Consider the following 27,636-nt stretch of genomic DNA (forward strand, 5'->3'; position numbering starts at 1 on the left):
GCCACATTACTCACCTTTGCATTCAAATCACCCATCACTATAACCCGGTCTCGTGCATCAAAACCACTAACACACTCATTCAGCTGCTCCCAAAACACTTGCCTCTCATGATCTTTCTTCTCATGCCCAGGTGCATATGCACCAATAATCACGGAGTTTGGTAAAGTGTGTGGAAGAAGAAAGTTAAGAGTAAATGTGAATAAGAGCAAGGTTATAAGGTACAGTAGGGGGTTGAGGGTCAAGTCAATTGGGAGGTGAGTTTGAATGGAGAAAAACTGGAGGAAGTGAAGTGTTTTAGATATCTGGGAGTGGATCTGTCAGCGGATGGAACCATGGAAGAGGAAGTGGATCATAGGGTGGGGGAGGGGGCGAAAATTTTGGGAGCCTTGAAAAATGTGTGGAAGTCGAGAACATTATCCCGGAAAGCAAAAATGGGTATGTTTGAAGGAATAGTAGTTCCAACAATGTTGTATGGTTGCGAGGCGTGGGCTATGGATAGAGTTGTGCGCAGGAGGATGGATGTGCTGGAAATGAGATGTTTGAGGACAATGTGTGGTGTGAGGTGGTTTGATCGAGTAAGTAACGTAAGGGTAAGAGAGATGTGTGGAAATAAAAAGAGCGTGGTTGAGAGAGCAGAAGAGGGTGTTTTGAAATGGTTTGGGCACATGGAGAGAATGAGTGAGGAAAGATTGACCAAGAGGATATATGTGTCGGAGGTGGAGGGAACGAGGAGAAGAGGGAGACCAAATTGGAGGTGGAAAGATGGAGTGAAAAGGATTTTGTGTGATCGGGGCCTGAACATGCAGGAGGGTGAAAGGAGGGCAAGGAATAGAGTGAATTGGAGCGATGTGGTATACAGGGGTTGACGTGCTGTCAGTGGATTGAATCAAGGCATGTGAAGCGTCCGGGGTAAACCAAGGAAAGCTGTGTAGGTATGTATATTTGCGTGTGTGGACGTGTGTATGTACATGTGTATGCGGGGGTTGGGCCATTTCTTTCGTCTGTTTCCTTGCGCTACCTCGCAAACGCGGGAGACAGCGACAAAGTATAAAAAAAAAAAAAAAAAATATATATATATATATATATATATACATATATGTGTACGTGTAGGAAGAGAGGAAAGTGATTGGTTCTCAGTGAATGTAGGTTTGCGGCAGGGGTGTGTGATGTCTCTATGGTTGTTTAATTTGTTTATGGATGGGGTTGTTAGGGAGGTAAATGCAAGAGTTTTGGAAAGAGGGGCAAGTATGAAGTCTGTTGGGGATGAGAGAGCTTGGGAAGTGAGTCAGTTGTTGTTCGCTGATGATACAGCGCTGGTGGCGGATTCATGTGAGAAACTGCAGAAGCTGGTGACGGAGTTTGGTAAAGTGTGTGGAAGAAGAAAGTTAAGAGTAAATGTGAATAAGAGCAAGGTTATTAGGTACAGTAGGGTTGAGGGTCAAGTCAATTGGGAGGTGAGTTTGAATGGAGAAAAACTGGAGGAAGTGAAGTGTTTTAGATATCTGGGAGTGGATCTGTCAGCGGATGGAACCATGGAAGCGGAAGTGGATCATAGGGTGGGGGAGGGGGCGAAAATTTTGGGAGCCTTGAAAAATGTGTGGAAGTCGAGAACATTATCCCGGAAAGCAAAAATGGGTATGTTTGAAGGAATAGTGGTTCCAACAATGTTGTATGGTTGCGAGGCGTGGGCTATGGATAGAGTTGTGCGCAGGAGGATGGATGTGCTGGAAATGAGATGTTTGAGGACAATGTGTGGTGTGAGGTGGTTTGATCGAGTAAGTAACGTAAGGGTAAGAGAGATGTGTGGAAATAAAAAGAGCGTGGTTGAGAGAGCAGAAGAGGGTGTTTTGAAATGGTTTGGGCACATGGAGAGAATGAGTGAGGAAAGATTGACCAAGAGGATATATGTGTCGGAGGTGGAGGGAACGAGGAGAAGAGGGAGACCAAATTGGAGGTGGAAAGATGGAGTGAAAAGGATTTTGTGTGATCGGGGCCTGAACATGCAGGAGGGTGAAAGGAGGGCAAGAAATAGAGTGAATTGGAGCGATGTGGTATACAGGGGTTGACGTGCTGTCAGTGGATTGAATCAAGGCATGTGAAGCGTCCGGGGTAAACCATGGAAAGCTGTGTAGGTATGTATATTTACGTGTGTGGACGTGTGTATGTACATGTGTATGGGGGGGGGGTTGGGCCATTTCTTTCGTCTGTTTCCTTGCGCTACCTCGCAGACGCGGGAGACAGCGACAAGGTATAAAAAAAAAAAAAAAAAATGTATATATATATATATATATATATATATATATATATATATATATATATATATATATATATATATATATATATATATATATTTTTTTCTTTTTTTTTTTTAAACTATTCGCCATTTCCCGCATTAGCGAGGTAGCGTTAAGAACAGAGGACTTGGCCCTTTTTCGGAATATCCTCACCTGGCCCCCTCTGTTCCTTCTTTTGGAAAATTAAAAAAAAAAACGAGAGGGGAGGATTTCCAGCCCCCTGCTCCCTTCCCTTTTAGTCACCTTCTACGACATGCAGGAAATACGTGGGAAGTATTCTTTCTACCCTATCCCTAGGGACAAAATATATACTGTGGGAGTATGTGATAGAATGTAAGAAAGTAAATTCTCGATTAATATGGGTAAAACTGAAAGTTGACAGAGAGAGATGGGTGATTATTGGTGCATATGCATCTGGGCATGAGAAGAAAGATCATGAGAGGCAAGTGTTTTGGGAGCAGCTGAATGAGTGTGTTAGTGGTTTTGATGCACGAGACCGGGTTATAGTGATGGGTGATTTGAATGCAAAGGTGAGTAATGGGGCAGTTGAGGGAATAATTGGTATACATGGGGTATTCAGTGTTGTAAACGGAAATGGTGAAGAGCTTGTAGATTTATGTGCTGAAAAAGGACTGATGATTGGGAATACCTGGTTTAAAAAGCCAGATATACATAAGGATAATTATGTAAGTAGGAGAGATGGCCAGAGAGCGTTATTGGATTACGTGTTAATTGACAGGCGCGCGAAAGAGAGACTTTTGGATGTTAATGTGCTGAGAGGTGCAACTGGAGGGATGTCTGATCATTATCTTGTGGAGGCTAAGGTGAAGATTTGTATGGGTTTTCAGAAAAGAAGAGTGAATGTTGGGGTGAAGAAGGTGGTGAGAGTAAGTGAGCTTGGGAAGGAGACTTGTGTGAGGAAGTACCAGGAGAGACTGAGTACAGAATGGAAAAAGGTGAGAACAATGGAAGTAAGGGGAGTGGGGGAGGAATGGGATGTATTTAGGGAATCAGTGATGGATTGCGCAAAAGATGCTTGTGGCATGAGAAGAGTGGGTGGTGGTTTGATTAGAAAGGGTAGTGAGTGGTGGGATGAAGAAGTAAGATTATTAGTGAAAGAGAAGAGAGAGGCATTTGGACGATTTTTGCAGGGAAAAAATGCAATTGAGTGGGAGATGTATAAAAGAAAGAGACAGGAGGTCAAGAGAAAGGTGCAAGAGGTGAAAAAGAGGGCAAATGTGAGTTGGGGTGAGAGAGTATCATTAAATTTTAGGGAGAATAAAAAGATGTTCTGGAAGGAAGTAAATAAAGTGCGTAAGACAAGGGAGCAAATGGGAACTTCAGTGAAGGGCGCAAATGGGGAGGTGATAACAAGAAGTGGTGATGTGAGGAGATGGAGTGAGTATTTTGAAGGTTTCTTGAATGTGTTTGATGATAGAGTGGCAGATATAGGGTGTTTTTGTCGAGGTGGTGTGCAAAGTGAGAGGGTTAGGGAAAATGATTTGGTAAACAGAGAAGAGGCAGTAAAAGCTTTGCGGAAGATGAAAGCCGGCAAGGCAGCAGGTTTGGATGGTATTGCAGTGGAATTTATTAAAAAAGGGGGTGACTGTATTATTGACTGGTTGGTAAGGTTATTTAATGTATGTATGACTCATGGTGAGGTGCCTGAGGATTGGCGGAATGCGTGCATAGTGCCATTGTACAAAGGCAAAGGGGATAAGAGTGAGTGCTCAAATTACATAGGTATAAGTTTGTTGAGTACTCCTGGTAAATTATATGGGAGGGTATTGATTGAGAGGGTGAAGGCATGTACAGAGCATCAGATTGGGGAAGAGCAGTGTGGTTTCAGAAGTGGTAGAGGATGTGTGGATTAGGTGTTTGCTTTGAAGAATGTATGTGAGAAATACTTAGAAAAGCAAATGGATTTGTATGTAGCATTTATGGATCTGGAGAAGGCATATGATAGAGTTGATAGAGATGCTCTGTGGAAGGTATTAAGAATATATGGTGTGGGAGGCAAGTTGTTAGAAGCAGTGAAAAGTTTTTATCGAGGATGTAAGGCATGTGTACGTGTAGGGAGAGAGGAAAGTGATTGGTTCTCAGTGAATGTAGGTTTGCGGCAGGGGTGTGTGATGTCTCCATGGTTGTTTAATTTGTTTATGAAGTCTGTGGTGGAGAGAGCTTGGGAAGTGAGTCAGTTGTTGTTCGCTGATGATACAGCGCTGGTGGCTGATTCATGTGAGAAACTGCAGAAGCTGGTGAATGAGTTTGGTAAAGTGTGTGAAAGAAGAAAGTTATGAGTAAATGTGAATAAGAGCAAGGTTATTAGGTACAGTAGGGTTGAGGGTCAAGTCAATTGGGAGGTAAGTTTGAATGGAGAAAAACTGGAGGAAGTAAAGTGTTTTAGATATCTGGGAGTGGATCTGGCAGCGGATGGAACCATGGAAGCAGAAGTGGATCATATGGTGGGGGAGGGGGCGAAAATTCTGGGAGCCTTGAAGAATGTGCGGAAGTCGAGAACATTATCTCGGAAAGCAAAAATGGGTATGTTTGAAGGAATAGTGGTTCCAACAATGTCGTATGGTTGCGAGGCGTGGGCTATGGATAGAGTTGTGCGCAAGAGGATGGATGTGCTGGAAATGAGATGTTTGAGGACAATGTGTGGTGTGAGGTGGTTTGATCGAGTAAGTAACGTAAGGGTAAGAGAGATGTGTGGAAATAAAAAGAGCATGATTGAGAGAGCAGAAGAGGGTGTTTTGAAATGGTTTGGGCACATGGAGAGAATGAGTGAAGAAAGATTGACCAAGAGGATATATGTGTCGGAGGTGGAGGGAACGAGGAGAAGTGGGAGACCAAATTGGAAGTGGAAAGATGGAGTGAAAAAGATTTTGTGTGATCGGGGCCTGAACATGCAGGAGGGTGAAAGGAGGGGAAGGAATAGAGTGAATTGGATCGATGTGGTATACCGGGGTTGACGTGCTGTCAGTGGGTTGAATCAGGGCATGTGAAGCGTCTGGGGTAAACCATGGAAAGCTGTGTAGGTATGTATATTTGTGTGTGTGGACGTATGTATATACATGTGTATGGGGGTGGGTTGGGCCATTTCTTTTGTCTGTTTCCTTGCGCTACTTCGCAAACGCGGGAGATAGCGACAAAGCAAAAAAAAAAAAATATATATATATATATATATATATATATATATATATATATATTTTTTTTTTTTTTCAAACTATTCGCCATTTCCCGCGTTAGCGAGGTAGCGTTAAGAACAGAGGACTGGGCCTTTTTTGGAATATCCACACCTGGCCCCCTCTGTTCCTTCTTTTGGAAAATTAAAAAAAAGAAAAAAAAAAAAAAACGAGAGGGGAGGATTTCCAGCCCCCCGCTCCCTCCCCTTTTAGTCGCCTTCTACGACACGCAGGGAATACGTGGGAAGTATTCTTAATCCCCTATCCCAGGGATAATCGCTCCCTCCCTTTTAGTCGCCATCTACGACACGCAGGGAATACGTGGGAGTATTCTTTCTCCCCTATCCCCAGGGATAATATATATTTTAGAAACTTAAAAACGAGAGGGGAGGATTTCCAGCCCCCCGCTCCCTCCCCTTTTAGTCGCCTTCTACGACACGCAGGGAATACGTGGGAAGTATTCTTTCTCCCCTATCCCCAGGGATAATATATAATATATATATATATATATATATATATATATATATATATATATATATATATATATATATACACATATATATATATTCTTTTTCTTTCTTTCAAACTATTCGCCATTCCCTGCGTTAGCGAGGTAGCGTTAAGAACAGAGGACTGGGCCTTTGTGGAATATCCTCACCTGGCCCCCTTCTCTGTTCCTTCTTTTGAAAATTAAAAAAAAATGAGAGGGGAGGATTTCCAGCCCCACGCTCCCTCCCCTTTTAGTTGCCTTCTACGACACGCAGGGAATACGTGGGAAGTATTCTTAGTCCCCTATCCCCAGGGATAATATATATATATATATATATATATTCTCAGAAGTGGTAGAGGATGTGTGGATCAGGTGTTTGCTTTGAAGAATGTATGTGAGAAATACTTAGAAAAGCAAATGGATTTGTATGTAGCATTTATGGATCTGGAGAAGGCATATGACAGAGTTGATAGAGATGCTCTGTGGAAGGTATTAAGAATATATGGTGTGGGAGGCAAGTTGTTAGAAGCAGTGAAAAGTTTTTATCGAGGATGTAAGGCATGTGTACGTGTAGGAAGAGAGGAAAGTGATTGGTTCTCAGTGAATGTAGGTTTGCGGCAGGGGTGTGTGATGTCTCCATTGTTGTTTAATTTGTTTATGGATGGGGTTGTTAGGGAGGTGAATGCAAGAGTTTTGAAAGAGGGGTAGGTATGAAGTCTGTTGTGGATGAGAGAGCTTGGGAAGTGAGTCAGCTGTTGTTCGCTGATGATACAGCCCTGGTGGCTGATTCATGTGAGAAACTGCAGAAGCTGGTGACTGAGTTTGGTAAAGTGTGTGAAAGAAGAAAGTTAAGAGTAAATGTGAGTAAGAGCAAGGTTATTAGGTACAGTAGGGTTGAGGGTCAAGTCCACTGGGAGATAAGTTTGAATGGAGAAAAACTGGAGGAAGTAAAGTGTTTTAGATATCTGGGAGTGGATCTGGCAGCGGATGAAACCATGGAAGCGGAAGTGAATCATAGGGTGGGGGTGGGGGCGAAAATCCTCGGAGCCTTGAAGAATGTGTGGAAGTCGAGAACATTATCTCGGAAAGCAAAAATGGGTATGTTTGAAGGAATAGTGGTTCCAAAAATGTTGTATGGTTGTGAGGCGTGGGCTATGGATAGAGTTGTGCGCAGGAGGATGGATGTGCTGGAAATGAGATGTTTGAGGACAATGTGTGGTGTGAGGTGGTTTGATCGAGTAAGTAACGTAAGGGTAAGAGAGATGTGTGGAAATAAAAAGAGCGTGGTTGAGAGAGCAGAAGAGGGTGTTTTGAAATGGTTTGGGCACATGGAGAGAATGAGTGAGGAAAGGTTGACCAAGAGTATATATGTGTCGGAGGTGGAGGGAATGAGGAGAAGTGGGAGACCAAATTGGAGGAGGAAAGATGGAGTGAAAAAGATTTTGTGTGATCGGGGCCTGAACATGCAGGAGGGTGAAAGGAGGGCATGGAATAGAGTGAATTGGATCGATGTGGTATACCGGGGTTGACGTGCTGTCAGTGGATTGAATCAGGGCATGTGAAGCGTCTGGGGTAAACCATGGAAAGTTGTGTGGGGCCTGGATGTGGAAATGGAGCTGTGGTTTCGGGCATTATTGCATGACAGCTAGAAACTGAGTGTGAACGAATGGGTCCTTTGTTGTCTTTTCCTAGTGCTACCTTGCATACATGAGGGGGGAGGGGGATGGTATTCCATGTGTGGCAAGGTGGCGATGGGAATGAATAAAGGCAGACAGTGTGAATTGTGTGCATGGGTATATATGTATGTGTCTGTGTGTGTATATATATGTGTACTTTGAGATGTATAGGTATGTATATTTGCGTGTGTGGACGTGTAAGTATATACATTGTGTATGGGGGTAGGTTGGGCCATTTCTTTCGTCTGTTTTCTTGCGCTACCTCGCAAACGCGGGAGACAGCAACAATGCAAAGAATTCCTCACGTGCCGTAGAAGGCGACTAAAGGGTACGGGAGCGGGGGGGCTAGAAACCCTTCACTCCTTGTATTTTAACTTTCTATAAGGGGAAACAGAGGAAGGAGTCAGGCGGGGAGTGCTCATCCTCCTCGAAGGCTCAGATTGGGGTGTCTAATAAATGTGTGTGGATGTAACCAAGATGAGAAAAAAGGAGAGATAGGTAGTATGTTTGAGGAGAGGAACCTGGATGTTTTGGCTCTGAGTGAAACGAAGCTCAAGGGTAAAGGGGAAGAGCGGTTTGGGAATGTCTTGGGAGTAAAGTCAGGGGTTAGTGAGAGGACAAGAGCAAGGGAAGGAGTAGCACCACTCCTGAAACAGGAGTGGTGGGAGTATGTGATAGAGTGTAAGAAAGTAAACTCTGGATTGATATGGGTAAAACTGAAAGTTGAAGGAGAGAGATGGGTGATTATTGGTGCATATGCACCTGGGTATGAGAAGAAAGATCATGAGAGGCAAGTGTTTTGGGAGCAGCTGAATGAGTGTGTTAGTAGTTTTGATGCATGAGACCAGGGTATAGTGATGGGTGATTTGAATGCAAAGGTGAGTAAGGTGGCAGTTGAGGGAATAATTGGTATACATGGGTTGTTCAGTGTTGTAAATGGAAATGGTGAAGAGCTTGTATTTTTATGTGCTGAAAAAGGACTGGTGATTGGGAATACCTGGTTTAAAAAGAGAGATATACATAAATAAATGTATGTAAGTAGGAGAGATGGCCAGAGAGCGTTATTGGATTACATGTTAATTGATAGGCATGCGAAAGAGAGACTTTTGGAAGTTAATGTGCTGAGAGGTGCAACTGGAGGGATGTCTGATCATTATATTGTGGAGGCGAAGGTGAAGATTTGTAGAGGTTTTCAGAAAAGAAGGGAGAATGTTGGGGTGAAGAGAGTGGTGAGAGTAAGTGAGCTTGGGAAGGAGACTTGTGTGAGGAAGTACCAGGAGAGACTGAGTACAGAATGGAAAAAGATGAGAACAAAGGAGGTAAGGGGAGTGGGGGAGGAATGGGATGTATTTAGGGAAGCAGTGATGGATTGCGCAAAAGATGCTCGTAGTAGAAGTGTGGGAGGTGGGCAGATTAGAAAGGGTAGTGAATGGTGGGATGAAGATGTAAGATTATTAGTGAAAGAGAAGAGAGAGGTATTTGGACGATTTTTGCAGGGAAATAATGCAAATGAGTGGGAGATGTATAAAAGAAAGAGGCAGGAGGTCAAGAGAAAGGTGCAAGAGGTGAGAGAGAGGGGAAATGAGAGTTGGGGTGAGAGAGTATCATTAAATTTTAGGGAGAATAAAAAGATTTTTGGAAGGAGGTAAATAAAGTGCGTAAGACATGGGAACAAATGGGAACCTCAGTGAAGGGGGCTAATGGGGAGGTGATAACAAGTAGTGGTGATGTGAGAAGGAGATGGAGTGAGAATTTTGAAGGTTTGTTGAATGTGTTTGATGATAGCGTGGCAGATATAGGGTGTTTTGGTCGAGGTGGTGTGCAAAGTGAGAGGGTTAGGGAAAATGATTTGTTAAACAGAGAAGAGGTAGTAAAAGCTTTGCGGAAGATGAAATCCGGCAAGGGAGAGGGTTTGGATGGCATTACAGTGGAATTTATTAAAAAAGGAGATGACTGTATTGTTGACTGGTTGGTAAGGTTATCTGATGTATGTATGACTCATGGTGAGGTGCCTGAAGACTGGGGGAATGCTTCCATAGTGCCATTGTACAGAGGCAAAGGGGATAAAAGTGAGTGCTCAAATTACAGAGGTATAAGTTTGTTGAGTATTCCTGGTAAATTATATGGGAGGGTATTGATTGAGAGGGTGAAGGCATGTACAGAGCATCAGACTGGGGAAGAGCAGTGTGGTTTCAGAAGTGGTAGAGGATGTGTGGATCATTCTTTCCATGTGTCCAAATCACTTCAAGAGACCCTCTTCTGCTCTCTCAACCACACTCTTTTTATCACCACACATCTCTCTTACCCTTTCATTACTTACTTGATCAAACTACCTCACACCATATATTGTGCTCAAACATTTTTATTTACAACACATCCACCCTCCTCCACACAACCCTATCTGTAGCCCATGTCTTGCAACCATATATACACACACACACCAATTCCTCACTTTATGTGTGGGTTCTGTTTTGCGAAAACCTTGCACAAAAAAAAAATCACACATAGCAAACCAATAAACATAAGGAGAAAAATGGAATTTTTGCAGCAGCACTGGTGGATTCTTCCATAACCTTCACGTTTTGTAGCTTCTGATGATGAATAACCTCATCTGGCCTTCCCTTACTTTTGAAATAACTGTGACTCAGCTACATTGTCTTTTTACATGAACACATAAATTTTCTGAGCTTTAAACCTGAACTGACAGTTACTAAGGTTGCTTTTCTTTTTCATCTCATGTTCTGTGTATATACATGGATTTTTTCTATCTCCTCATTTCTAACCTATGTTGTTACCTTGGCAGACATTAGAATAACACGGACCATAGTACTTTGAATTTTCTCTGCATTCTTCTTTATGCTATCAAGTGTAAATTTACTAAGGTTGTAAACATGCCCAAGCATGTTAAATCACTCATAAATACTCTTACCTAATACTTTCTCACTTTACACATAAAGTGGAGTCATAAACTGTGACCACTTCTATACATTAAAAATTTCACTTGCATCTAAAAGAGCTTTCATATCAACTTTCACATGTTTCTTTTCAAAATCCATAAATGATACATGTTCCTTTCTCAATTTCTTTTGAAATTTATCCACTACCTTCTTAAATGTAAAAATGTGGACTACATATTGTCTTTCATTTCAATATCCATCTTATCCTTTATGTACATAAGATCCACTAAGCTTTTTTTCATATACCCAACCAACCTACTTTCATTACGCATTTAAACGAATTCTTAGGTTGAGCATACTAGATGACAGGTTTATCATAGGAAACTGGGCATTCTTTGTTTTCAAAGTTGGGGCAATGGACCACAGTTCCGCAAAATAATTTCCCACAAAAGATGCATGCATTCACTTGATCAACTCCATGTAAATGGGAGTGGAGTTAAACAGATAGATAAGATAGCATGTTGAAATTGCATCAACCAATAGAAAAAGACCTATATAAGAATGAGCAGAATGAGTAGATAAATTCATTTTCCCCAAAATAATATTTCCAATGGTGACCAATGTATCTTCTTTCTTTTTTCTTTCAAACTATTCGCCATTTCCCGCATTAGCAAGGTAGCGTTAAGAACAGAGGACTGGGCCTTTGAGGGAATACTCTCACCTGGCCCAATTCTCTGTTCCTTCTTTTGAAAAAAAAAAAAAAAAAAAAAAAGTAACGTTTATACTCACCATCACTTTCTGCCTCCGACATATCCACTAACTTCTTAATCATAGCTATATTTTTCCAGTGTACTTTCATTCTTATGACCTTTTAGCATCAAACATATTAAAAACTTATCTGATTCATGAACAACTGCAATAATTTGAGTCATTAGTATGGGGCTCTTATTATGCAAAAAATCAAATTGTGCCATAATTTCTCTCTAATCAGGAAATATAATTGAGGTCACAGAAGGTTTTATCTACCATGTACATGAAACTGTACACTAAAATAACTATGTTAGTAACACAAAGGAATGTATCATTCACCCATTTACCTATGGCTAAGTCCACTTACTAGTAAATGGATTCTTTATAGGAGTCACCAATTACACTATAGTTGCTGCCAGTATGCAGTAAGTTGTCCACACGCTGGGCTACCTCCAGGCTCTGTAAAAGGATAGGCAAGTGAGGAAACATATAAAAACAACAGATATAAGCAGCAAGAAAATGTAAAGCATATGATATAGGAAAAATCAAAACAGTAAGAAATAATAACAGAAAAATGGCAGAAGTGAACTCCAATACAAGTGTAGGTGAAAAATGTAGGTTTTGAAGGATAAAAGGACATTACCATATACAAAGTCGTTTGGTAATCTCTAACTATACTAACTCAGTGGAGCTTTAATTGTTTTACTCCTAAAATGAGGTGTAACTGTAAGAATTCATCGACTTCAACCACCATAGTGTAACTTTAAGAATTCATCGACTTCAACCACCATAAGACACCTGAGGCTGGGAGATGCTCATTCACACAATTTAATAACCACATAGCAACCTGTCCAGGCTTATGTTGCCAAAGAGTGCAAGTAAGATGGCACCAAGTTACCCGTTGCCTAAATTCATTCAATGACAGCCAGTGGTAGTGCCTGATGCCTTTTACTGTCCAAAAACAAAATATAGTTCCTCTAAATGGAAAGAGAGGAAGAAAAGAGGAAGAAAATTAATGGATGCTCATGAGAAAATCTTTTTGTCCTTCAAAACCTGAATTTCTTATCTATCTATAAATCCCTTCTTTATTCTGGAAACTCCACTCAATCAACATCACAAAGTCCGCTTCCCAAACGCTGGGGATGCTGTATAGGTGCTGTAATTATTTTTCTTGGCAGCAGCTATTTCGAATCTATAGGGGGTTATATCCATCTTAATATGAAGTACTGCTCACATATCTTGGCTGTTTGTCCATCTATCTCTCTATTAATGAGAGTGGAATCAAAAGCCTTCTATCTCATTATTTCTCCAGGTATAAACTCTCTCCAACCATTTCTTTCTGTATCCTGCAATGCTGCTGCCCTCTCCCTGTTCTACAGATATTATTTTGGCCACTGAGCTGTCCAAATGAGTCCCTGACACCAACATTTGAATCCACAGCACACATGTGGTTGATGCTTCCCATACTTTTTGTTCAGAGACCAGCAACTTAAGGATTCACAATTATGATAACTCATTCTTTCCTCAAACAGCTAAGCTGTTAAATTCACTTTCTTTTTCATCTTTCCCTCTACCTATAACCTTCTTTCCTTTAAATCAAGTCTACATACATCTGCTGATCACTGATTAATTTCTGCATTCTTTTTCTTATTCTTGTTTCATCTGAGACAGCCTTGATTGGGGCAAGTTTTGAACATATCAGTAACTGTAAAAGAAATATATGTGTATAATTATTCATTTATTCATAATTACTCCAGACCAATTTCTACGAAGGAGTCATGGCATTACCCAGAACTTCTATAAAGACTCCTGCAGCCCAGGGCTGTGCTATTTCCAGTAGCAGGGAAATGTTGGCTCCCTTGGCGTAAGAAGTTCTTTGACGAGAATTACATCAAGGCCCACTAGATCTTTCCATGGTTTACCCTAGATGTTTCACATGCCCTGGTTCAATCCACCGACAGTAAGTTGATCCCGGTATACCACATCATTCCAAATAACTCTATTCCTTGCAAGCCTCTCACCCTTCAATTTGGTCTCCCGCTTCTCATTGTTTCCTTCATGTCTGACACATATATTCTCTTTGTTAACCTTTCCCCACTCATTCTCTCCATATGTGCAAACCATTTCAACACACATGATGTGGTATACCAGGGTCAATGTGCTGTCAAAGGACTGAACCAGATAAGGTTTTGGTGCAATACACATAAAAGTTACAGAATGGGTGTGAATGAACATGGCCTTTTTTTGTCTGTTTCCCTGATACTACCTCGCTGAAGTAGGGGGTAGTGATGCTGTTTCCTGTGGGACAGGGTAGCGCCAAGAATGAAAGAAGGCAAGCAAGCATGAATATGTACATGTGTATATATGTGTATATCTGCGTATGTGTACTTATATGTATGTACATGACGACATATATTTGTATATGTATCGAGGATATAAGGCAAGTGTACGAACAGGAAGAGAGGAAAGTGATTGGTTTTCAGTGAAAGTCAGTTTCCAGCAGGGATGCATGATGTCTCCATGGTTGTTTAATTAGTTTATGGGAAGGGTTGTTAAGGAGGCGAATGCAAGAGTTTTGGAGAGAGGGGCAAGTATGCACTCTGCTGATGAAAGGGCTTGGGAAGTGAGTCAGTTGTTGTTTGCTGATGATACAGCGCTGGTGGCTGATTCGGGTGAGAAACTGCAGGAGCAGGTGACTGAGTTTGGTAAAGTGTGAAAGACAAAAGCTGAGAGTAAATGTGAATAAGAGCAAGGTTATTAGCTACAGCAGGGTTGAGAGGCAAGTCAATTGGGAGGTAAATTTGAATGGAGAAAAACTGGAGGAAGTGAAGTGTTTTAGATATTGGGGAGTGGATTTGACAGCAGATGGAACCATGGAAGCGGAAGTGAGTCACAGGGTGGGGGAGAGGGTGAAAGTTCTGGGAGTGTTGAAAAATGTGTGGAAAGCGAGAACATTATCTCGGAAAGCAAAAATGGGTATGTTTGAAGGAATAGTGGTTCCAACAATGTTATATGGCTGCGATGCGTGGGCTATAGATAGAGTAGTGCAGAGGAAGGTGGATGTGCTCGAAATATGAGATGTTTGAGGACAATATGTGGTGTGAGGTGGTTTGATTAAGTAAGTAATGAAAGGGTAAGAGATGTGTGGTAATAAAAAGAGTGTGGTTGAGAGACCAGAGGAGGGTGTTTTGAAATGGTTTGGTCACATGGAGAGAATGAGTGAGGAAAGATTGACCAAGAGGATACATGTATCAGAGGTGGAGGGAATGAGAAGTGGGAGACCAAATTGGTGGTGGAAGGATGGAGTGAAAAAAATTTTGAGCGATGTGGGCCTGAACATGCAGGAGGGTGAAAGGCATGCAAGGAATAGAGTGAACTGGAATGATGTGGTATACCGGAGTCGACGTGCTGTCAATGGACTGAACCAGGGCATGTGAAGCATCTGGGGTAAACCATGGAAAGTTTTGTGGGGCCTGCACGCGGAAAGGGAGTTGTGGTTTCGGTGCATTATACATGACAGCTAGAGACTGAGTGCGAACGAACGTGGCCTTTGTTGTCTTTTCCTAGAGCTACCTTGCACGCATGCGGGGTGAGGGGGTTGTCATTTCATATGTGGTAGAGTGGCGACAGGAATGAATAAGGGCAGCAAGTATGAATTATGTACATGTGTATATATGGATATGTGTGTATGTATATATATGTATACGCTGAAATGTATAGGTATGTATATGTGCGTGTGTGGAGGTGTATGTATATACATGTGTGTGTGGGCGGGTTGGGCCATTCTTTCGTCTGTTTCCTTGTGCTACCTCGCTAACGCGGGAGACAGCGACAAAGTATAATAAATAAATGTATATGTGCATGTATGGGTGTTCATGTATATATGTGTGTATATGTAGGAAGAAAGGAAAGTGATTGGTTCTCAGTGAATGTTGGTTTGCGGCAAGGGGTGTGTGATGTCTCCATGGTAGTTTCATTTGTTTGTGGATGGGGTTCTTGGGGAGGTGAATGCAAGAGTTTTGGAAAGAGGGTCAAGTATGCAGTCTGTTGTGGATGAGAGAGCTTGGGAAGTGAGTCAGTTTTTCGCTGATAATACAGTGCTGGTTGCTGATTCGTGTGAAAAACTGCAGAAGCTGGTGACTAAGTTTTGTAAGGTGTGTGAAAGAAGAAAGCTGAGAGTAAATGTGAATAAGAGCAAGGTTATTAGGTACAGTAGGCTTGAGGGACAAGTCAATTGGGAGGTAAGTTTAAATGGAGAAAAACTGGAGGAAGTAAAGTGTTTTAGATATCTGGGAGTGGATTTGGCAGCGGATGGAACCATGGAAGCGGAAGTGAACCATAAGGTGGGGGAGGGGGCGAAAGTTCCGAGAGCATTGAAGAATGTGTGGAAGTTGAGAACATTATCTGGCAAAGCAAAAATGGGTATGTTTGAAGGAATAGTGGTTCCAACAACGTTATATGGTTGCCAGGCGTGGGCTATAGATAGCTTTGTGAGGAGGAGGGTGGATGTGTTGGAAATGAGATGTTTGACGACAATATGTGGTGTGAGGTGGTTTGATTGAGTAGGTAATAAGAGGGTAAGAGAGATGTGTGATAATAAAAAGAGTGTGGTTGAGAGAGCAGAAGAGGGTGTTTTGAATTGGTTTGGACACATGGAGAGAATGAGTGAGGAAAGATTGACCAAGAGGTGGAGGGAACGAGGAGAAGTGGGAGACCAAATTGGATGTGGAAAGATGGAGTGAAAAAGATTTTGAGTGATCGGGGCCTAAACATGCAGGATGATGAAAGGCGTGCAATGAATTGAGCGAATTGGAACGATGTGGTATACCAGGGTCGACGTGCTGTCAATGGATTGAACCTGGGCATGTGAAGCGTCTGGGGTAAACCATGGAAACTTCTGTGGGCCTGGATGTGGAAAGGGAGCTGTAGTTTCGGTGCATTATTACATGACAGCTTGAGACTGAGTGTGAACGAATGTGGCCTTTGTTGTCTTTCCTAGCACTACCTCGCACACATGAGGGGGGAAGGGGTTGTTATTTCATGTGTGGCGGGGTGGCGATGGGAATGAATAAAGGCAGGCAGTATGAACTATGTGCATGTGTATATATGTATATGTCTGTGTGTGTATATATATGTATACATTGAGATGTATAGGTATGTATATTTGCGTGTGTGGACATGTATGTATATACATGTGTATGTGGGTGGGTTGGGCCATTCTTTCATCTGTTTCCTTGTGCTACCTAGCCAATGTGGGAGACAGCGACAAAGTAAAATGTGTGCGAGGCAGTGCTAGGAAAGACAACAGAGGCCACATTCGTTCACACTCAGTCTCAAGCTGTCACGTAATAATGCACCAAAACCACAGTTCCCTTTCCACATCCAGGCCCCAAAGAAGTTTCCATGGTTTACCCCAGACGCTTCACATGCCCTGGTTCAATCCATTGACAGCATGTCGACACCAGTATACCACATCGTTCCAATTCGCACTATTCCTTGCACGCCTTTCACCCTCCTGCAGGTTCAGGCCCCGATCACTCAAAATCTTTTTCACTCCATCTTTCCACCTCCAATTTGGTCTCCCACTTCTACTTGTTCCCTCCACCTCTGACACATATGTCCTCTTGGTCAATCTTTCCTCTCTCATTCTCTCCTTGTGACCAAACCATTTCAAAACACCCTCTTCTGCTCTCTCAACCACACTCTTTTTGTTACCACACATCTCTCTTACCCTATTACTACTTACTCGATCAAACAACCTCACACCACATATTGTCCTCAAACATCTCATTTCCAGCACATCCACCCTCCTCCGCACAACTCTATCCATAGCCCACGCCTCGCAACCATACAACATTGTTGGAACCACTATTCCTTCAAACATACCCATTTTTGCTTTCCGAGATAATGTTCTCGACTTCCACACATTCTTCAAGGCTCCCAGAATTTTTGCCCCCTCCTCCACCCTATGATTCACTTCCGCTTCCATGGTTCCATCCGCTGCCAAATCCACTTCCAGATATCTAAAACACTTCACTTCCTCCAGTTTTTCTCCATTCAAACTTACCTCGCAATTGATTTGACCCTCAACCCTACTGTACCTATTAACCTTGCTCTTATTCACATTTACTCTCAACTTTCTTCTTTCACACACTTTACCAAACTCAGTCACCAGCTTCTGCAGTTTCTCACATGAATCAGCCACCAGCGCTGTATCATCAGCGAACAACAACTGACTCACTTCCCAAGCTCTCTCATCCACAACAGACTGCATACTTGCCCCTCTTTCCAAAACTCTTGCATTCACCTCCCTAACAACCCCATCCATAAACAAATTAAACAACCATGGAGACATCACACACCCCTGCCGCAAACCTACATTCACTGAGAACCAATCACTTTCCTCTCTTCCTACACGTACACATGCCTTACATCCTCAATAAAAACTTTTCACTGCTTCTAATAATTTGCCTTCCACACCATATATTCTTAATACCTTCCACAGAGCATCTCTATCAACTCTACCATATGCCTTCTCCAGATCCATAAATGCTACATACAAATCCATTTGCTTTTCTAAGTATTTCTCACATACATTCTTCAAAGCAAACACCTGATCCACACATCCTCTACCACTTCTGAAACCATACTGCTCCTCCCCAATCTGATGCTCTGTACATGCCTTCACCTTCTCAATCAATACCCTCCCATATAATTTACCAGGAATACTCACAACAAACTTATACCTCTGTAATTTGAGCACTCACTCTTATCCCCTTTGCCTTTGTAAAATGGCACTATGCAAGCATTCCGCCAATCCTCAGGCACCTCACCATGAATCATACATACATCAAATAACCTTACCAACCAGTCAACAATACAGTCACCCCCTTTTTTTAATAAATTCCACTGCAATACCATCCAAAGCCACTGCCTCTCTGGCTTTCATCTTCCACAATGCTTTTACTACCTCTTCTCTGTTTACCAAATCATTTTTCCTAACCTTTTCACTTTGCACACCACCTCGACCAAAACACCCTATAACTGCCACTCTCATCAAACACATTCAACAAACCTTCAAAATACTCACTCCATCTCCTTTTCACATCACTACTTGTTATCACCTCCCCATTAGACCCCTTCACTGAAGTTCCCATTTGTTCCTTTGTCTTATGCACTTTATTTACCTCCTTCCAAAACATCTTTTTATCCTCCCTAAAATTTAATGATACTCTCTCACCCCATCTCTCATTTGCCCTCTTTTTCACCTCTTGCACCTTTCTCTTGACCTCCTGCCTCTTTCTTTTATACATCTCCCACTCATTTGCATTATTCCCCTGCAAAAATTGTCCAAATGCCTCTCTCTTCCCTTTCCCTAATAATCTTACTTCTTCATCCCACCACTCACTACCCTTTCTAATCTGCCTACCTCCCACGGTTCTCATGCCACAAGCGTCTTTTTTGCAAGCCATCACTGCTTCCCTAAATACATCCCATTCCTCCCCCACTCCCCTTACCTCCTTTGATCTCACCTTTTTCCATTCTGTACTCAGTCTCTCCTGGTACTTCCTCACATAAGTCTCCCTCCCAAGCTCACTTACTCTCACCATTCTCTTCACACGAACATTCTCTCTTATTTCTGAAAACCTCTACAATTCTTCACCTTCACCTCCATAAGATAATGATCAGACATCTCTCCAGTTGCACCTCTCAGCACATTAACATCCAAAAGTCTCTCTTTCGTGCGCCTATCAATTAACACATAATCCAATAACGCTCTCTAGCCATCTCTCCTACTTACATACATATACTTATGTATATCTCTCTTTTTAAACCAGGTATTCCCAATCACCAGTCCTTTTTCAGCACATAAATCTACAAGCTCTTCACCATTTCCATTTACAACACTGAACACCCCATGTATACCAATTGTTCCCTCAACTGCCACATTGCTCACCTTTGCATTCAAATCACCCATCACTATAACCCAGTCTTGTGCATCAAAACCACTAACACACTCATTCAGCTGCTCCCAAAACACTTGCCTCTCATGATCTTTCTTATCATGCCCAGGTGCATATGCACCAATAATCACCCATCTCTCTCCATCAACTTTCAGTTGTACCCATATCAATCTAGAGTTTACTTTCTTACACTCTATCACATACTTCCACCACTCCTGTTTGAGGAGTAGTGCTACTCCTTCCCTTGCTCTTGTCCTCTCACTAACCCCTGACTTTACTACCAAGACATTCCCAAACCACTCTTCCCCTTTACCCTTGAGCTTCGTTTCACTCAGAGCCAAAACATGCTGGTTCCTTTCCTCAAACATACTAGCTATCTCTCCTTTTTTTCTCATCTTGGTTACATCCACAAACATTTAAACACCCCAATCTGAGCCTTCGAGCAGGATGAGGACTCCCCGTGTGACTCCTTACTCTGTTTCCCCTTTTTTTTTTTTATACTTTGTCGCTGTCTCCCGCGTTTGCGAGGTAGCGCAAGGAAACAGACGAAAGAAATGGCCCAACCCCCCCCCATACACATGTATATACATACGTCCACACACGCAAATATACACACCTACACAGCTTTCCATGGTTTACCCCAGACGCTTCACATCCCTTGATTCAATCCACGGACAGCACGTCAACCCCGGTATACCACATCGCTCCAATTCACTCTATTCCTTGCCCTCCTTTCACCCTCCTGCATGTTCAGGCCCCGATCACACAAAATCTTTTTCACTCCATCTTTCCACCTCCAATTTGGTCTCCCTCTTCTCCTCGTTCCCTCCACCTCCGACACATATATCCTCTTGGTTAATCTTTCCTCACTCATTCTCTCCATGTGCCCAAACCACTTCAAAACACCCTCTTCTGCTCTCTCAACCACGCTCTTTTTATTTCCACACATCTCTCTTACCCTTACGTTACCAACTCGATCAAACCACCTCACACCACATATTGTCCTCAAACATCTCATTTCCAGCACATCCATCCTCCTGCGCACAACTCTATCCATAGTCCACGCCTCGCAACCATACAACATTGTTGGAACCACTATTCCTTCAAACATACCCATTTTTGCTTTCCGAGATAATGTTCTCGACTTCCACACATTCTTCAAGGCCCCCAGAATTTTCGCCCCTTCCCCCACCCTATGATCCACTTCCGCTTCCATGGTTCCATCCGCTGCCAGATCCACTCCCAGATATCTAAAACACTTCACTTCCTCCAGTTTTTCTCCATTCAAACTCACCTCCCAATTGACTTGACCCTCAACCCTACTGTACCTAATAACCTTGCTCTTATTCACATTTACTCTTAACTTTCTTCTTTCACACACTTTACCAAACTCAGTCACCAGCTTCTGCAGTTTCTCACATGAATCAGCCACCAGCGCTGTATCATCAGCGAACAACAACTGACTCACTTCCCAAGCTCTCTCATCCCCAACAGACTTCATACTTGCCCCTCTTTCCAAAACTCTTGCATTTACCTCCCTAACAACCCCATCCATAAACAAATTAAACAACCATGGAGACATCACACACCCCTGCCGCAAACCCACATTCACTGAGAACCAATCACTTTCCTCTCTTCCTACACGTACACATGCCTTACATCCTGTTTCCCCTTATAGAAAGTTAAAATACAAGGAGGGGAGGGTTTCTAGCCCCCCCGCTCCCGTCCCCTTTAGTCGCCTTCTACAACACGTGAGGAATATAATATAAATATAATATAATATAAATATAATATATTTACCAGGAATACTCAACAAACTTATACCTCTGTAATTTGAGCACTCACTCTTATCCCCTTTGCCTTTGTACAATGGCACTATGCACGCATTCCGCCAATCCTCAGGCACCTCACCATGAGTCATACATACATTAAATAACCTTACCAACCAGTCAATTATACAGTCACCCCCTTTTTTAATAAATTCCACTGCAATACCATCCAAACCTGCTGCCTTGCCGGCTTTCATCTTCCGCAAAGCTTTTACTACCTCTTCTCTGTTTACCAAATCATTTTCCCTAACCCTCTCACTTTGCACACCACCTCGACCAAAACACCCTATATCTGCCACTCTATCATCAAACACATTCAACAAACCTTCAAAATACTCACTCCATCTCCTTCTCACATCACCATTACTTGTTATCACCTCCCATTTGCGCCCTTCACTGAAGTTCCCATTTGCTCCCTTGTCTTACGCACTGTATTTACCTCCATCCAGAACATCTTTTTATTTTCCCTAAAATTTAATGATACTCTCTCACCCCAACTCTCATTTGCCCTCTTTTTCACCTCTTGCACCTTTCTCTTGACCTCCTGTCTCTTTCTTTTATACATCTCCCACTCAATTGCATTTTTTCCCTGCAAAAATCGTCCAAATGCCTCTCTCTTCTCTTTCACTAATAATCTTACTTCTTCATCCCACCACTCACTACCCTTTCTAATCAACCCACCTCCCACTCTTTTCATGCCACAAGCATCTTTTGTGCAATCCATCACTGATTCCCTAAATACATCCCATTCCTCCCCCACTCCCCTTACTTCCATTGTTCTCACCTTTTTCCATTCTGTACTCAGTCTCTCCTGGTACTTCCTCACACAAGTCTCCTTCCCAAGTTCACTTACTCTCACCACCCTCTTCACCCCAACATTCACTCTTCTTTTCTGAAAACCCACACAAATCTTCACCTTAGCCTCCACAAGATAATGATCAGACATCCCTCCAGTTGCACCTCTCAGCACATTAACATCCAAAAGTCTCTCTTTCGCGTGCCTGTCAATTAACACGTAATCAAAAAACACTCTCTGGCTATCTCACCTACTTACATATGTATACTTATGTATATCTCGCTTTTTAAACCAGGTATTCCCAATCACCAGTCCTTTTTCAGCCCATAAATCTACAAGCTCTTCATCATTTCCATTTACAACACTGAACACCCCATGTATACCAATTATTCCCTCAACTGCTACATTACTCACCTTTGCATTCAAATCACCCATCACTATTGATTGAGAGGGTGAAGGCATGTACAGCGCATCAGATTGGGGGAGAGCAGTGTGGTTTCAGAAGTGGTAGAGGATGTGTGGATCAGGTGTTTGCTGTGAAGAGTGTACGTGAGAAATACTTAGAAAAGCAAATGGATTTGTATGTAGCATTTATGGATCTGGATATGGCATATGATAGAGTGGATAGAGATGCTCTGTGGAAGGTATTAAGAATATATGGTGTGGGAGGAAAGTTGTTAGAAGCAGTGAAAAGTTTTTATCGAGGATGTAAGGCGTGTGTACGTGTAGGAAGAGAGGAAAGTGATTGGTTCTCAGTGAATGTAGGTTTGCAGCAGGGGTGTGTGATGTCTCCATGGTTGTTTAATTTGTTTATGGATGGGGTTGTTAGGGAGGTGAATGCAAGAGTTTTGGAAAGAGGGGCAAGTATGAAGTCTGTTGTGGATGAGAGAGCTTGGGAAGTGAGTCAGTTGTTGTTCGCTGATGATACAGCGCTGGTGGCTGATTCATGTGAGAAACTGCAGAAGCTGGTGACTGAGTTTGGTAAAGTGTGTGAAAGAAGAAAGTTGAGAGTAAATGTGAATAATAGCAAGGTTAATAGGTACAGTAGGGTTGAGGGTCAAATCAATTGGGAGGTAAGTTTGAATGGAGAAAAACTGGAGGAAGTGAAGTGTTTTAGAGATCTGGAAGTGGATTTGGCAGCGGATGGAACCATGGAAGCGGAAGTGGATCATAGGGTGGGGGAGGGGGCAAAAATTCTGGGAGCCTTGAAGAATGTGTGGAAGTCGAGAACATTATCTTGGAAAGCAAAAATGGGTATGTTTGAAGGAATAGTGGTTCCAACAATGTTGTATGGTTGCGAGGCGTGGGCTATGGATAGAGTTGTGCGCAGGAGGGTGGATGTGCTGGAAATGAGATGTTTGAGGACAATGTGTGGTGTGAGGTGGTTTGATCGAGTAAGTAACGTAAGGGTAAGAGAGATGTGTGGAAAAAGAGTGTGATTGAGAGAGCAGAAGAGGGTGTTTTGAAATGGTTTGGGCACATGGAGAAAATGAGTGAGGAAAGATTGACCAAGAGGATATATGTGTCGGAGGTGGAGGGAACGAGGAGAAGTGGAGACCAAATTGGAGGTGGAAAGATGGAGTGAAAAAGATTTTGTGTGATCGGGGCCTGAACATGCAGGAGGGTGAAAGGAGGGCAAGGAATAGAGTGAATTGGATCGATGTGGTATACCGGGGTTGACGTGCTGTCAGTGGATTAAAACAGGGCATGTGAAGCGTCTGGGGTAAACCATGGAAAGCTGTGTAGGTATGTATATTTGCGTATGTGGACGTATGTATATACATGTGTATGGGGGTGGGTTGGGCCATTTCTTTCGTCTGTTTCCTTGCGCTACCTCGCAAACGTGGGAGACAGCGACAAAGCAAAAAAAAAAAAAATAATATATAAATATAATATAATATAAATATAGTATAAATATATGTGTGTATATGAGTGGATGGCCCATTCTTTCTTTGTCTGTTTTCTGTTGTTACCTCAGTGATGCGAGAAATGGTGATCAAGTATAATAAAAATAAATAATATATATGTATCATTTTTATCATTTTTTAATATACATAATTGCTGTTTTACAAGTCAGCAAGGTAGCATCAGACAAAGAATGGCCCATTCACTAATATACACAGATAAATATATAAATGTGTATACATGCACATAAACATATCAACATATACATATATATACATACATAGACGTTTATCTATTTATTCTATTTATCATACTTTGTCGCTCTCTTCTGTGTTAGCGAGGTAGCGCAAGGAAATAGACAAAAGAATGGAGCAACCCACCACATACACATGTATATACATACACATCCAAACACGCACATGTACATACCTATAAATTTCGATGTACACGTATATATACATACAGACATATACATATATACTCACGTACATAATTCATACTTGCTGCCTTTATTCATTCCCATCGCCACCCCGCCACAAATGAAATAACAACCCCCTCCCCCCACATGTGTGCAAGGTAGCACTAGGAAAAGACAACAAAGGCCACATTCGTTCACACTCAGCCTCTAGCTGTCATGTGTAATGCACTGAAACCACAGCTCCCTTTCCACATCCAGGCCCCACAAAACATTCCATGTTTACCCCAGATGCTTTACATGCCCTGGTTTAATCTAATGACAACACGATATACCACATCGTTCCAATTCACTCTATTCCTTACACGCCTTTGAAACTCCTGCATGTTCAACTCCCGATCCCTCAAAATCTTTTTCACTCCATCCTTCCACCTCCAATTTGGTCTCCCACTTCTCATTCCCTCCACCTCTGACACACATATATCCTCTCTGTCAATCTTTCCTCACTCATTCTCTCCAAGTGATCAAACCATTTCAATACATCCTCTTCTGCTCTCTCAAAAACACTCGTTTTATTACCACAATTCTCTCTTACCCTTTCATTACTTATTCGATCAAACTACGTCACAAAACATATTGTTCTCAAACATCTCATTTCCAACACATCCACGCTCCTCTGCATAAACCAATTTACAGCCCAAGCCTCGCAACCATATAACATTGTTGGAACCACTATTCCTTCAAACATATCCATTTTTCCTTTCCGAGATAATATTCTCGCCTTTCACACATTTCTCAACAGTGCCAGAACTTTCACCCCCTCCCCCTTGCTGCCAAATCCACTCCCAGATATCTAAAGCACTTCAGTTCCGCCAGTTTTTCTCCATTCAAACTTACCTCTCACTTGATTTTTCCTTCAACCCTAATGTACCTAATAACCTTGCTCTTATTCACATTTACTCTTTGCTTTCTTCTTTCACACACTTTACCAGACTCAGTCACCATATTCTGCAGTTCTTACCTGAATCAGCCACCAAAGTTGCATCATCAGCGAACAACAACTGACTCACTTCCCAAGCCCTCTCATCCACAACAGACTGCATACTTGCCCCTCTTTCCAAAACTCTTGCATTCACCCCCCTAACAACCCCATCCATAAACAAATTAAACAAGCATGGAGACATCATGCACCCCTGCTGGAAACCGACATTCACTGAGAACCAATCACTTTCCTCTCTTCCTATTCATACACATCGATAAAAACTTTTCACTGCTTACAGCAACCCACATACATACACATACATACGCACCCACATACACATGTATATACAAACACGTCCACAAACGCATATATATATATACCTATACATCTCAACGCATATATATATATATATATATATATATATATATATGTTTATTTTTTTTTTTTATTTTGCCTTGTCGCTGTCTCCTGCATTAGTGAGGTAGCACAAGGAAACAGATGAAAGAATGGCCCAACCCGCCCAGATACACATGTATATACCTACACGTCCACACATGCAAATATACACACCTATACATCTCAATGTACACATATATATACACACACGGACATATACATATATATACACATGTACATAATTCATACTGTCTGCCCTTATTTGTTCCCATCGCCACCCCACAACACATGGAATAACAACCCCCTCCCCCCTCATGTGTGCGAGGTAGCGCTAGGAAGACACCAAAGGCCCCATTCGTTCACACTCAGTCTCTAGCTGTCATGTAATAAAGCACCGAAACCACAGCTCCCTTTCCACGTCCAGGCCCCACACACTTTCCATGGTTTACCTCAGACGCTTCACATGCCCTGGTTCAATCCATTGACAGCACGTCGACCCCAGTATACCACATCGTTCCAATTCACTCTATTCCTTGCACGCCTTTCACACTCCTGCATGTTCAGGCTCCGATCACTCAAAATCTTTTTCACTCCATCTTTCCAACTCCAATTTGGTCTCCCACTTCTTGTTCCCTCCACCTCTGACACATATATCCTCTTGGTCAATCTTTCCCCACTCATTCTCTCCATGTGACCAAACCATTTCAAAACACCCTCTCCTGCTCTCTCAACCACACTTTTTATTTCCACACATCTCTCTCACCCTTACATTATTTACTTGATCAAACCACCTCACACCACATACTGTCCTCAAATATCTCATTTTCAGCACATCCACCCTCCTGCGCACAACTCTGTCCATAGCCCACACCTCGCAACCATACAACGTTGTTGGAACCACTATTCCTTCAAACATACCCACATTTGCTTTCCGAGATAATGTTCTCGACTTCCGAACATTCTTCAAGGCTCCCAGAATTTTCGCCCCCTCCCCCACCCTATGATTCACTTCCGCTTCCATGGTTCCATCCGCTGCCAGATCCACTCCCAGATATCTAAAACACTTTACCTCCTCCAGCCTTTCTCCATTCAAACTTACCTCCCAACTGACTTGACTCTCAACCCTACTGTACCTAATAACCTTGCTCTTATTCACATTTACTCTTAACTTTCTTCTTTCACACACTTTACCAAACTCAGTCACCAGCTTCTGCAGTTTCTTACATGAATCAGCCACCAGCGCTGTATCATCAGCGAACAACAACTGACTCACTTCCCAAGCTCTCTCATCCACAACAGACTGCACTTGCCCCTCTTTCCAAAACTCTTGCATTCACCTCCCTAACAACCCCATCCATAAAAAAATTAAACAACCATGGAAACATCACACACCCCTGCCACAAACCTACATTCACTGAGAACCAATCACTTTCCTCTCTTCCTACACGTACACATGCCTTACATCCTCGATAAAAACTTTTCACTGCTTCTAACAACTTGCCTCCCACACCATATATTCTTAAAACCTTCCACAGAGAATCTCTATCAACTCTATCATATGCCTTCTCCAGATCCATAAATGCTACATACAAATCCATTTGTTTTTCTAAGTACTTCTCACATACATTCTTCAAAGCAAACACCTGATCCACACATCCTCTACCACTTCTGAAACCACATTGCTCTTCCCCAATCTGATGCTCTGTACACGCCTTCACCCTCTCAATCAATACCCTCCCATATAATTTACCAGGAATACTCAACAGACTTATACCTCTGTAATTTGAGCACTCACTCTTATCCCCTTTGCCTTTGTACAATGGCACTATGCAAGCATTCCGCCAATCCTCAGGCACCTCACCATGAACCATACATACATTAAATAACCTTACCAACCAGTCAACAATACAGTCACCCCCTTTTTTAATAAATTCCACTGCAATACCATCCAAACCTGCTGCTTTACCGGCTTTCATCTTCCGTAAAGCTTTTACTACCTTTTCTCTATTTACCAAATCATTTTCCCTAACCCTCTCACTTTGCACACCACCTCG

At 42.3% G+C, this 27,636-nt stretch overlaps 1 protein-coding gene across 1 annotated transcript in view; it reads right to left on the bottom strand.

The window, feature by feature from the left end:
• LOC139754195 (small ribosomal subunit protein mS39) overlaps positions 1-27,636 on the bottom strand; it is a 303,614-nt gene that overhangs the window by 62,591 nt on the left and 213,387 nt on the right. Inside the window, exon 10 of the mRNA XM_071671407.1 lies at positions 11,663-11,754. Coding sequence (XP_071527508.1) covers positions 11,663-11,754 — 92 coding nt within the window. The remainder of the gene's footprint in view (positions 1-11,662; positions 11,755-27,636) is intronic.

This window comes from Panulirus ornatus, chromosome 16 (genome assembly GCF_036320965.1).
Source record: "Panulirus ornatus isolate Po-2019 chromosome 16, ASM3632096v1, whole genome shotgun sequence".
NCBI lineage: Eukaryota > Metazoa > Arthropoda > Malacostraca > Decapoda > Palinuridae > Panulirus > Panulirus ornatus.